The sequence below is a fragment of the Anguilla rostrata genome, chromosome 3, assembly GCF_018555375.3.
Source record: "Anguilla rostrata isolate EN2019 chromosome 3, ASM1855537v3, whole genome shotgun sequence".
In the NCBI taxonomy this organism is placed as follows: Eukaryota; Metazoa; Chordata; class Actinopteri; order Anguilliformes; family Anguillidae; genus Anguilla; species Anguilla rostrata.
Window position 1 is genome coordinate 30,132,810 of NC_057935.1, and position 13,973 is coordinate 30,146,782.

At 39.9% G+C, this 13,973-nt stretch overlaps 1 protein-coding gene across 4 annotated transcripts in view; it reads left to right on the forward strand.

The window, feature by feature from the left end:
- The window catches only part of fastkd1 (FAST kinase domains 1), a 97,983-nt gene that overhangs the window by 67,549 nt on the left and 16,461 nt on the right, over positions 1 to 13,973 (forward strand). For 3 of the 4 annotated variants that reach the window (XM_064329872.1, XM_064329873.1, XM_064329871.1), the window contains one exon: positions 10,972 to 11,086. In XM_064329872.1, the coding sequence (XP_064185942.1) occupies positions 10,972 to 11,086 (115 nt within the window). Of the gene's footprint in view, positions 1 to 8,257; positions 8,344 to 10,971; positions 11,087 to 13,973 lie in introns of all 4 variants that reach the window. The other variant, XR_010329238.1, reaches the window with a different exon arrangement.

Here is a 13,973-nt window from a genome sequence, read left to right on the forward strand (position 1 = left end):
CACTCACAAGAGAAAAAAAAGAAAAATGTTTTCTCATTTTGTGTCAGTGTGCATGTGAACAGTAGTTAACACTCAATCAATGCAGAGAATGCATATTTAACAGGACGGAAAAGCATGCTCTCAGCCCTCTGTATTTCATTGTATTCCAGGTAGATGTGTGACAGAGAAGGAAAAAGGAGTTAGCCAACTAATAAAAATGCATTTGTGGGTGACCATACAACTGCATAAATTGATCTAGACCTAAGCTGAAATTGTGTACTGTTGAATTCTATTGCTAACCAGGTAACAGTCTTCAATATTTTTCATTCCCTATTGTAATGAAACAGCCTGAAGTTGACTAAGGTTAGCTTTTGCTAGTTATGTTTGCTAACATTTCTTGTTGCGCTGGACAAGGTGAGATTGAGATGGCTTGTATGCCATCCGCCATGTTATGCCTTGGCGGGGAATGCCCCACACCTATACAGCACCAAAAGTTTGACATTTTTCAGGGTTTCCTACAGAAATAACCACAATGACCACAGACTCTCAGCCCTTAAGAACATTAACTTCTGTACCTTCTGACCTCATGTAAACATGCAGAATTCACTAACATCTTCACACATTCACACAACAACTTCCTGCCAATTACATCATCACAAATGCTCCTGTACCACAATCAATGATTCTCCCCATTGGACATTTAGCTCCTTCTGCCAATCTCATTGAGGTTCCCAGGTAATTCTAATTCAGGGCAAATTGGGTTTAAGACATTCACCTGATAAAAGTGCATTTTATCAGTATATTTAATGTTGACTATTGGTTTTGTGAATCAAACTTTATAATCTGTTGCTTGCTATAGTTATGTACTAGCATCTGCCAACACGATCTTACTTACTGTTACTATAACTTCATGATTGTTAGGATAGGGTCACCTACTCACTTCGAACATACACATTTGTTTATATTTTGTTTTTTTGATTTAGCATGCATTACATCATTAACAATGTGCAGCAGTCCCTCCCCTCACCATAAAGTTTAAAAGACCATCCGACAGAAAGGGGCGGAGTATAATTGAATTTGGGCAGCAAAATTTAAAGAGCCTGAGGAGGCATTTTGTGTTTATTTTGTATTGCGCTGTTTGGGGAAAAAGTGTCATGAAATTAGAGACCTACAGGCAGTTTTGTGGGCCTGATGGCCTTTTGGAGGCATCGCTCCCCTCATAAGCTATTTTTTGTTAAAACAATTTTTTCTGTGTCTGGAACTCTTCTCCATCAGTGCGCTGCCTCGCCATTGCGTGAATTTCGTAATTTTTTTCGTAGTTGGTTATTTGTTTCTTTTAATTTTCAAAAAATCTGATAAATGAAAGGAGAAAGAAGACGGAACAGTGCCGGCCTGGAGGCAGTACTGGTCCAGCCCTACATGCACATCTGCATTTTGTTTCGGTTTTCTTTTGTTTAGTTTCTGCACATAATTTTCACCACACAACATACACCAGGTTAGGGTACAAATCTTAAGCCATAAGAATCTAGCTTTAATTATAGTTCTAACTTTCAGGTTATAGCTAGGCAGCTAGGTGGCTGGCCAGGTTTATTTAGCTTGTAACAATTGGGGGCTCTTGTCTGGGATATGTTCCTTTTTATTTTTTCTGTTTTTGTTTTTTTTGACTGATTTCACCGTTTGCCATGTAATATTGTGTATTGTGGTGGTTTTGGAAGTCGCTCTGAATAAGCGAGTAATCTTGATTTCTGTCTAGCTGTCTTCATCATCCTATAAAATATTGCAGGTACTGTTCGGAAATAAGAAATATTTTGGTAGTTTTCTGCCTGTGCATTTATCTAACTCATTTTGTGTAGCCTACATCAGGTTATAGTCAGAGGATATTGTAGCAGGATAAGCCCTGACTTCAATCCGGCTGTGTTTCTTGGAAATGGAAGTGTTTTGTGGCTCAGAGACTGGTGTCAACTAAAGAAAGCAGAGTTGCAAATGGTAGCAACGTCTAAATATACCTTACCAGGCTGACATGAACAAGGGCAAGCTTGTGGAATTGTCAGTCAAGGAAACTGAAGGTGATTCAGGCAGGGAGCCACTGGATAATGCTACACATCTGCAGCTGGAAAGGATGGAGGTCAAAAAAGATAGAATGCGCCAGATCACAGAGCAAGAGGACAGACAGGCTCAAATTGAGTTGAAGGCAAAATGCCTTGCATTGGAACAAGAAGAAATGCAACTGAATTATGAACTGGAACTAAAAATGTTAGAACTGCAATCTCGCCAGCTCTCAAATGGTGAAGTGTTTAAATGTGGCTAAAAATATGAAACTAGTTACTAAATTCACTGAAAATTAAATCAAGGTCTTTTTTCTCGCTTTTGAAAATGTAGCCAATAGCCTAAAGTGGCCTGAAGTATATTGGCATTATTCATTCAAGGTTCTTTTTATGGGAAAAGCGCAAGATGTGTATTCTTTAGATGCGGAGCAGTCAGCTGACTACAGGGAAATAAAAAAATTGGTTTTGCCGAGCTACGAGTTGGTGCCAGAGGCATATTGTCAGCATTTCCAAACGTTTAAAATGGAATGTCGGCGAATCTCATTTGGAGTTTGTGCAGCAGAAGGGAACTACATTTGACTGGTGCAGAGCCAGTAAAGTAATAATAACTTTGAGAGTCTCAGACAGCTTGTTTTGCTTGAAGATTTTAATAACAGTGTATCCATTAACATTAAAATGCACTTAGATGTCCTTAAAATTGATACACTTAAGAAAGCTGCTGTGATTGCCGATGAATATGAACTCTCGCATCGTTCGGATTTTGTCGCTTTGAAACATCAGTCCTCCGTATGGGTTAAACCCTCAAATGAATAGTTCAGGCAGAGTAACATTGAGTGGCCAGCAAGCTAATAAGGAGGGGTATAGTTCATCAGGTCCATTCCCTACTGCTATTGTATGTCATTACTGTCAAAATCTACGGCATATAAAATCCTGATGTCCTAAACTGGAGCAAAAAAACTATGAGGCCTCCCCAAAGTTCTTTGGGCTGGTGTCCAGTGTTGTTGTTCCCGACTACACTAAAGAGACTGGTTCAATTCAATTCAACTTTATTTGTATAGCGCTTTTTACAGAGAAATGTCACAAAGATACATTACAGAGTAGCAAGGCAAGAGACAGAGCAAAAAGAGGAAACCGAGCAAACACCAGCCCTGGACCCCTAAATAGCAGGTACATAAGGTAAAACACTCCCAGTGGGGAGAAAAAAAACTCCCTAATGGAAAGAAATCTCGAGAGGAACCCGGCTATAGAGGGGGAGTCCATCCTCCACTGGCCAGCCTGGTGTAAAGTAGCAGGCAGCAAATACAATGGGTTGAACAGGTTACAGCTGAGGTGAAAGCTAACAGGAATAGTAGAAGACCAAATGATATAGTTAGAATAGTGCAGTTTAGAGGAGCTGGATGATGGATCTGGAGCTCCAGACAGCATCAAGGCATGGGCAGGGGAGGAATACGACTGAAGCAGTCCATGACCATTGAGCGAAGGACAGGACTGGAGCGATCCTGTGGATTCAGTCTGAGGAAATAGGCTTGAGTGGTCTTTGGACTCAGGGCAAGGTAGGGGATGCGAGCCCCATGAAAAGAGAAAGAGAAACAGAGAAGACAGGTTTATTGCTAAGGTCCCTACCGAGTCCAGACATCAGTGTTTAATTTATAGACTCCATGAATATACATGACTATTTGACAGGATTATAGGACTATAGAAATGGCTAACTTTAGGACTGACTAAAGAGGTAAGTTTTAAGCCTACGCTTAAAGGCAGAGAGTGTGTCTGAAGCCCGCACATACATATGGAGATTGCTTAAAACAGGAGCTGTATGAGAGAAGGCTCCTACCGCCCATTGATAGACATGGAATTTTAACATAACCACCATCTTGTGAACGAACTAACCTTGGAGGAGAGTAAGGAATAAGTAACTCGCTAAGATAGTCAGGGGCCATACCATTTAGAGTTTTATATGTTAAAGTAATAATCTCAAAGATTTTCATTAAAATAAATGTCTGTTAAGTCACTATCTATCGCCGAATTAGGTAACACAATGGTGATTAAGCCTATTATTATATTAATTTATATTATTAATATAATAATTTATGATTAAAGAACTGGGTGTCTGTGGCGACATTCCAGGGAAAAAATCACAAGCGGCGCATAGTTAGTGACGCGTTTTCCATCACCCATCAGTGGTTGGTCCGCCAGAGAGGGTAGGCGAAGCTAACGCAACAGGCTCGCTCTTCAACTCACTTGTGTGTGAGCAGTGTACTGTTTTTCCGGTGTCTGCTAGCGTTACAATAACAGAGAAAGGGAATAACAGAGAAAGGGGGGGGGGGGGGGTTATGGAACCCTAAAAAGTTTTTGTGTAACATGAGGTCATATTATTTGTTGATGTAGATTTCGTATTACATTTGATGACAATGTAACGTTACTAAATTACATAGCCTAGCTATTTGAACAGCTAACGCTAGCTACCGGATCATGTCAACAGGCAACATTAGTTTAGACAACGTTGCGCACAGTATCCATCTCTCATATCAGGTAACTAGCTAATGTAATTAATACAATTTAATGTCATCTAACAATTAGAAATAACGCTAGCTAATGCTACCGACTGGTACCGACCTCGCAAAACGTCTCTCAAATGCAATGCTACCTTGTTGCAACGTTGCAATGTAGCTAACTAAAGGTCAGTTCAGATCAATGATTCTCAACGAGACTGTGGATGCAACTTGCAAAATTCCAAGACGTCTGATTGTAAACGTTCTAACTGCACTTGGTGATTTGACAAGGTGGGTCTTTTGAGGCAACGGCTTCAGACGCTCTGCAACTAACTAGTTAACACCGCTGCAATTTTCTCTGCAACATTCTAAAACCGTTTCGGCTCGTTGCGAATCATTGATCTGAATTGGCCTTAACGTTACCGTTATTTACATTGCCATCAAGTTCATCAGTATATTATAATGATCGGAATAAAGCCATCTTTACACAGAGCATTAATCAGGGGTATAGGTGGAGCAGAGCCAAGTCTGATTTCAGTGTAAAATGTCAAACCGGAGAAAACTAAACAAAAGAATACAGCAGTATGGATTAGCGTTCTTATTTTATTACGCTTCCTCATATGGTCCTTCAGCCTTGCCCTTTTTTGATGAAATCTCCTTTGTTTTTGTTTTATTATTCTTGTTCTGACTGCTAATTTAACACCCAGCTCCACTTTATTCTCGAACAGTTTGCTAGCAAAACCAGAAACACCAGCGGTAACATTTTGCAAGGCAGTTGTTTCAAAAATATCACACAACAATCATTCACGAGAAAGACTGTTTAGTGTGCACGAGATACATAACTGTACGAGCCACAGCGAATCCCGCAAATTCTTCTCTGCAGTGTAAAGATGTTCATACTGGGCAAAAGGTGGATAAAGAATGTCTGTGGAAATTGATCATCACTAATTCTACCCCGGGTCTGCTACAGCATTTTAACCCGGCTCAACAGTGTAAAGACGGCTTTATTCAAAATAAATTAAACAGAGAAGTGCCCTACATTCTTTGTTTTAACCATCAATTACATTTGGTGGTCGTGCATGCTATTTCATCAGAGTGCAGTTGGGGATCTTTGGACGTGTGCAATTCACTTTATAAATTTCTGAGAAAGCCCTCTATAGCTGGATCAACAGTGGACTGGACATCTTGACATGGTGTCCGTAGTGCTGAAATCACACACCACGCTTGTGGAGTTCCTGAAAGAAAACGGAACCACAAGAACAAGTGCTGATATGAAAATTGAAGCTGTTGGACTTCACACAGCCATCACAGAACGGACTTCCTAATTTCTTACCTGTGTGATGCACAAAGTATTGGGGCTGATGGACCCACCTAATAGGATGCTGCAAGCCGAACAAACGGATGTAATGACTGCAATTCGGCTCATTCAAAGTGCCTCTTGCATTGAAAATTTACGATCGGATGCTGAATTTGCGAAACTGTGGGCTAACAGTGTAGGTGCAGATGATGCGGTTCCTGCTCCTCCAAAACGGCAGCGACAGGCCAGCAAGTCTCTACAAGACTACATAGTGGATGAGAGCCTTGGTCAGCGCGAAGTGAACATTGAACAGGAGTGCAAGCGACTGTTTTTTGGCATTATTAACTCTATTCTCGGTGAAATGGCCGTGCGTCTCAGCGAACGTAATAGCAAGTATATGGCAGCTTTGGATGCATTGGACCCTGGCAGTGAGAATTTTTTGGATGCCGGCAAAGTGACTAGATTTAACAAAGGCTGAAATGGTTGAGTCACAGTTCACCGTTGCACGTCAGTTTTTGCAAGGGACGACGAGAAAGCGACTTTGGGCCTACTTGTTTCAAATTACTCCAGCGTTTTCGATGCCATGCCAGTGGTGCTGACTGCGTTCAAACACGCACTGACATTTGGGGCCTCATCTGCTATGTGCGAGCACAGACGCAGCATGTTGCATAGACGGAAAGCCCATCTGATCCAGCTGGCATTTGAGAATGACCTCAGTAGAAAATTCAAAGAAGAATGGAAGGAGATACTGCTGAGGAGGTTCCAATCATCGAATAGAAGGCTGCAGCTCTATTGAGTAGTTAAAGGTAGGGTGAAATAATTCCCCATGCTTTTGAGGGCTAGATAATTGGTCGTAGTTAGTTATTGCATTATTTGTATTGTTATTGTTTGTGTCACCGGTATAGGCTGTTCTAACCTAGCGTATTATTATGCATCTGTTAATCAACGGGTCGCAATGAGCGTTATATTAGTAAAGCAGGCACAATGAATTACTTAGTGGCGGTGTCATTGTAACTTGTCTGTAATCACGGTAAAACTGCTGAATTGGTGTATCTAAGACGTATCATTTATATTTGTGATGGTGGCTACTCCAGCCATTGAAAGACAGACTTCATAGCCTATCGATGTGTGTTTGAAGATGTATTTTGCTTTTTATTTTATTTAGTAATATATTTTCATATTAAGATTGTTTAATACTCTGCCATCTGTAAGTAGCTCACAAATAGTTTTAGTTGGTTGTAGTAGCAACACATTTGTTTCCGGCCCGACAAAATGTTCCGAAACGCAAATTCTGGGCCACAATTGGGCTGCATATGTTTTTCTAGCTGGGAATACTTTGCGTTACTTCATCGCCCCCTTTCGGTATTTCAAACGCCCCCCCTCTTCGGTACTCCGCTGGCGCCGGGCCTGTACGAGGGAAGTAAACGTCAGAGGTGCATAGTTTAACTGTTTTAAATTGTGCAAACTATGTTCATGTGTGTGTTCAATGTTTTTATTGGTTGGTGTATTTTTAAAAAAAAGGCCAATGGGGAGATGAGAGGAAGGAAAAACTGCGAAATCCCCTAAGTTTGGGGCTTTATTTTGTAGATGTGTGAAATTGTTCGTGAATTCTGTCTGTTGAAATGGGGTCAGAAGGTACAGAAATTAATGTTTTTAAGGGCTTAGAGTCTATGGTCATTGTGGTAGGGAACCCGGTAAAGTGCCACTGAAAAAGACATATTTATGTCCTTGAACAGCGATACTGTATTTAACAAAGTTGTGGAGACCAGTGCACTACTCAGGCTTTTACTGATGTGGTAGGGTTGGCCATTGTCATTGAAGAAGCATACTGAAAAAGAGATCACATCCTAAAATTGTTATTTATTTTTTCATATTTTATTAAATTAATTAATTATTAATTAAATTTAATTAATTTAAGTTATTCCGGAGTGTTTCTTAGTGACCGAGTGGGGATTTTACGTGTCTCCGCATTAACATTATTCTTTTGTTTAAGAAATGTATGGAGAGTACTTATCTGGCCACAAGTTAAATGTCATTTGATTTTTATATGTTTTATAACTGTTGACTACTATTAATGATTATCAAAGGAGCTACAGTGCCCTCCAAATATTTGGGAACAGTACAGTGAAATTAGTTGTTTTTGCTGTATACCTAAGGCATTTTGTTTTCAGATCAAAAGACAAATATGAGACAGAAATACAGACAATCAGCTTTAAGTTCATGGTTAGTTACATGTATATGTTTTACCATTTTACAGACATGGCTCTTTTTGTGTTGATTCCCACCATTTTCAGCTGTGCAAAAGTAAGCTGACAGATAAAATTAGAAGTAAATCAAAGCAAATCTAATATTTTGTTGCATAGTCCTTAAATTCAATAAGTGCACCAAGTCTATGACCCACTGACATCACCAATTGTTTGGTATCTTCTTTGAAAATGCCTTTCCAGGCCTTCACTGCAGCTGCTTTCAGCTGATCTTCAGTCTCCTCTTCAGAAAGTCAAGAGGAGTGCATGCTCAGTTGGATTTCAATCAGGTGACTGAAGTGGACAGTCCAAAACTTTCCACTTTTTCCCATCGATGAATGCTTTGGTTGTATAGGCACTGTGTTTGGGGTCTTGTTTTGCTGCAGAATGAAGCGCTTTAAAAGAATTACTTTGCCTGTACACTTCCAAATGCATGCTGCTGCTGTCATCCTCCATTACAACAACAATTAAGGCGAGTGAGCCTGTTTCAGAAACAGCCATGTCCAAGCAATGACACTACCTCATCCATATTTCCCCGATGAGGGGAGTGTATTGGATCATGGGCTGTTCCCTCCTTTCCCCCTTTCTTTGGGAAAGGTTTATTTTAGTCTCATCTGTCCATACAACTTTGTTCTAGAACTTTTCTGGTTTGTCTTTTGTATTTTTTGGCGAATTCTGATCTGGCCTTTTGATTCTTGCTGCTGATTAGAGGTTTGCATCTTGCAGTGTAGCCTCTATAATACTGCACTGAAGTGTACAGTGGCTTGTGTTATTTTCGCTACTGTTTTCTGGATACTACTGTCCCTATGTCCCCGACCATTGTTCTACTGTCCCTGACCATTGACCAGATTTTTTTTCCACAGCTCTTAGGATTTGTCTGTCATCAGCTGCAGTTGTCTTCCTTGGCTGACCTGTGTGATGTTATTTCTGAGTTCACCGGTGATTTCTTTCTTTTCAAGACTTTCTAAACTGCTGTACTTGATATACCCAGTTTCTATGCTATCCTTCTAAATTAAGCCTTCTGTCCTCTCAACTTAGATTCATTTTTTCAGCCATAGGTAATCCTGTGGTCTTTATGATGGTGTTTGTCTTTGACTCCAAAAATCTCCACAGATGATAACAGGCTAAAACCAAGACTGGACACGCATTGCTCTTTTATGTGTGAACAATCCATTAAAATGGAAACACGCAAGCAACAGTTAACACCTGTCAGTCAAACTTACTTTTGCACGGCTGAAAATGGGGAGACTCAACACAAAAACAGCCATTTCTGTAAAATGGTAAAACATATGTAAATATCATGAAATAAAAGCTGAATTGTCTCATTCATCTTTTGATCTCAAATTGCAAAGCCCTTAAGTATACTGCAAAAATAATACATTTCACCAAGGGCGTAACCATGGTATAGACATTGGGGGGGGGGTCCAAATGAGAGCCCTCCTCCAGAATTTTTTAAAAATTTTTTTTAATTCACACATTTAGAACATAGTCGGACTGCATTTACCATTTTGAATTCACATTTGAAGGAAAAGTGATTTCTCTGAACTGTCCTGTATCATGCTTGCTAGCTAGTTAGCTAACGAGGGTAGCACAAGAAAACAGACAGTAATATAGGATGACCAAACGTCCCCGTTTTCCAGGATCAGGCCACCAAAAACGGGGGCTGTCCCCAAAATGTTTCCGTTTTAAACGTTAAATGCGTTAAAAACAGACCGCAAAGTGAAATAATATTTTACGTGGCAAGAAAGACCGCTGCCAGTTGACGTCTCAATCGCGTTGTGCTTGTTTTGGCCAACAGACGGGGCTGCTTGCTATAGCAGCTTCATATCACTCTTCCTCTTCTACTAATTACTTGCTCGTGCTAGTTTTAGAGAAAACTGCTGTGGAAAGCTCGGCCATAGTTTATTACAGTACAACAGTTACCGTGGTCAAAATACATGAAACTGGAATTGTCCCCCTTTTTTAATTTCATAGATAATAACATTGGATATTTTAATTAAATATTGACCGCCAAACTGGAAATGTCCCCGGTTGTCATTTCAGAAATCTGGTCACCGTACTTTAAGGCCTAGGGAAAAATCAGTAATACGTGAACATACTAGCAGAAGTGGGTAACCCGGCTTCAAAGAGTAAAAAGACTGACCATGTATTTGCTCCACCACCATGCACTAAACCAGCTGATTCTAATTAGCATAACTCTTCACCATGGTAGGAGAACTAATTATTGTAATCAGCTGGTTTAGTGCATGTTGGTGGTGCTAATACATGGTCAGTCTTTTTACTCTTTGAAGCCGGGTTACCCACCTCTGCATACTAGCTTTTTAAAAGCCAATTTTTGAGAAAAGTAGCTTTATTAAAAATAACATGGTTGTTAACTTGGGTTAGATTGCTTGGCATTCCATTATTATCACTGTTGTCAATTAGCCTACGTCACACCTTTCCCATCTCGCCTGCTATCAGGCTGCTGCTGGGAGTATTTTGTGAATGTTGCCGCCGGTGCAACAAGTACGTTGTAAACATGGCCATAACCAAGTGTACAATTTGAGGGCGGGGGGGGTCACACGTTTATGTTTTCCTTAACAAATGGAAATAAACTGAAAATAAATGGGAAATAACAAGAGGCAGATCCGTTGACAGGGTTCATAAAAGGACATTTAACATTTTCTACTGTATATTGGGGGGGACAGATTGGTATTTCCTCAGTATTGGGGGGGACACGACCGCCCCAAAGAATGCGTGGTTACGCCCATGCATTTCACTGTATCGTTCACATACTTTAAAACACTGTAAAACTGGCCTATTTTTCATTGTTTCATTGTTTGTCTGTTCAAACAAATCTGCCTTGTGTATTTTCTCACAAATTTGTTTGAATAAATAATTTTAAAGAAAAAATATTTTTCCCTTTGCAATCCATGCAGCATTGCTGTGGACTTCTTGGATTCCAAATCCTTCTGCAAGAACTCACATCATGTAAAGGGAGAAGTAATGATGAGGAAGAGGCATCTGGAGATCCTGGGATACTCTGTTATACAAGTATGTGGACATACCTCTTTATGCTTGGCCAATGTCCAAAGTTTCAGACTGATATAGAGTCTAATATTAGCGTACAGTAGCTGAGTGTTACAACATTATTACACATGAAATAATCTTCAGGTTTAACTACATGATAGTATAGCCTAGTTTATGTTGCTTTCTTTCATTTTGTCTGGTAGTGTAAGGTTACTGCTCTAACTGGCACTAACATAGCTAGCGATGAGGAATGGTTTACATATGATGTCTTAAGGATAAATATTGACAATCACTTGTCACTTTTGGGGAATATAGCCACAATTTTAATCCAGTTGCGTGGACCTTTAAAGAAATCCTCCGGCCTAGTCATCTTCAGTTTATTTTTTTAAACTTCTGTAAGATGCTGTAATATACTTGTTCTTCTCTGATGTGTCCTGCATTGTAGATTCTCACAGTTCCAGATGAAATTTTAGTTGTTTTTTTATCAGTTTAGTTTATGAAGTGTAATCATGCAAAATCCTAAATGCAGATACAAAAGGGATGTAAAATAAAATGTTAAAATAGTGCAGCACTTAGATACAACATTTTTTTATTTATTAATTAATCTTAAAAATGACTTAATCATTTTGAATATCATGTGACTCAATCGGTTTTTATTTACAAGTTGCACATGGTTAAAAATAAACAGTGAAAATGATGGGGCATAATTATCCAGCTTGAAGGAAATATTCCCACAAAAACATCTGCTGAAAAAATACAAGCCCAGAAAGTATTCACCCCAATTCAACTTTTTCACATTTTGTACTGTTATATAAGGTCTATGTAAGGTCCCACTGTTGACAGTGCATGTCAGAACAAAAACCAAGCCATGAAGTAGGAATTGTCCGTAGACCTCCGAGACAATATTGTGTTGAGGTGTGGGGAAGGGTACCAAAAAATTCCTGCAGCATTGAAGGTCCTGAAGAACACAGTGGTCTCCATCGTTCTTAAATGGAAGAAGTTTGGAACCACCATGACTCTTCCTAGAGCTGGCCGCCCGGCCAAACTGAGAAATCGGGGACAAGGGCCTTAGTCAGGGAGGTGACCAAAAACCCAATGGCCACTCTGACAGAGCCCCAGAGTTCCTCTGTGGAGATGGGAGAAACTTCCAGAAGGACAACCATCTCTGCAGCACTCCACCAATCAGGCCTTTATGGTAGAGTGGCCAGACGGAAGCCACTCCTCAGTGAAAGGCACATGACAGCCCACTTGGAGTTTGCCAAAAGGTACCTAAAGGACTCTCAAACCGTGAGAAATAAGATTCTCTGGTCTGATGAAACCAAGATTGAACTCTTTGGCCACAATGCCAAGCGTCACGTCTGGAGGAAACCAGGTATCGCTCATCACCTGGCCAATACCATCCCTACGGTGAAGCATGGTGGTGGCAGCATCATGCTGTGGGAATGTTTTTCAGTGGCAGGGACTGGGAGACTAGTCAGGATCAAGGGAAAAATAAATGGAGCAAAGTACAGAGAGATCCTCGATGAAAACCTGCACCAGAGCGCTTAGGACCTCAGACTGGGGCGAAGGTTCACCTTCCAACAGGACAACGACCCTAAGCACACAGCCAAGACAATGCAGGACTGTCTTCGGGACAAGTCTGTGAATGTCCTTGAGTGGCCCAGCCAGAGCCCGAACTTGAACCCGATTGATGAGAATAAAAATTTATTTAATCAATTTTAGAATACGGCTGTAACGTAACAAAATGTGGAAAAAGTGAAGGGGTCTGAATACTTTCTGAAGGCACTGTATATTTTGATAAAGGTTGATCAAAGTTTCCTCTGCCTATCAACAAATTCGGCAATTTGATTGACTATTCATATCTTTGATAATAATTACCAAATTAAATCTAATAAATATATTTTACATGTTGGGTAAGTGAGGTGTTTTACCCGTTGATGCACTTGTATGCGGTATTCAGAGTGCCGGACGTCAAATGAGGGTGTTAACGGTTAAAACTATTGGGTTCAGAAAATTAAACTCATTTCAAATGAATCCTCACCTTGCTGACAGTTGCATGAGAATAAGTTTTTTCAAAACTATTTTTTTCAGATGGAACAATGGGTAATAATGCAAAATATCCTTTTTTTAAATAACGGCCATGTTTTTCAAGCTAGCAACACCATCCAGGTTTTGTCTTGTTAAGAACAACCTGCCGTTCCATTCAGAATGTTTTTCAAGGCCGACAACCATGTCTGGAATTAATTACAGTGATTTTAATGGACACACCCAATATGGGTCAATTTGATTGGCTCACCATTCAGCCATTTGCTGATATATTGGCTATTGCAAGACAAGGCAAGTTTATTTGTATAGCACATTTCATACACAGAGGCAATTCAAAGGAAGGAGCATAAAAAATATTAAGTAAAAGTATAAAAATCAGAGTGCATTTGAAAATCAGAGTGCCATTATTAGTAGCAATTAAAGGCAAAAAGTCTTTAGCCTGTTTTTAAAAGTAGCCAGAGTTGGGGCAGATCTAAGATCTTCCGGAAGTTTATTCCAGCTATGTGTAGCATAATAACTGAATGCAGCTTCACTATGTTTTATTTTAATCCTAGGAACAGTTAGCAGCCCGGTCCCTGCTGACCTAAGAAGTCTAGTGGGTTCATAGGATGGAAGCAAGTCTATAGTGGCAAAAAAACAACCTTCTTTGGCCACTCTTGCTGGACGTAAAGTTTCTGACTTGTGGTTTCCAAAAGACAACAAGTAACACCAAGATTTCTAACTTGATTTTTGGACTTTAAAGAAAGGGAATCAAGATGAGCCACCACTTTCAGCCTTTCTTTTTTAGCACCAAAGACAATGATCTCAGTTTTTTCTTTGTTTAGTTGGAGGAAATTTTGGCACATCCAGTCATTGATTTAGTCAA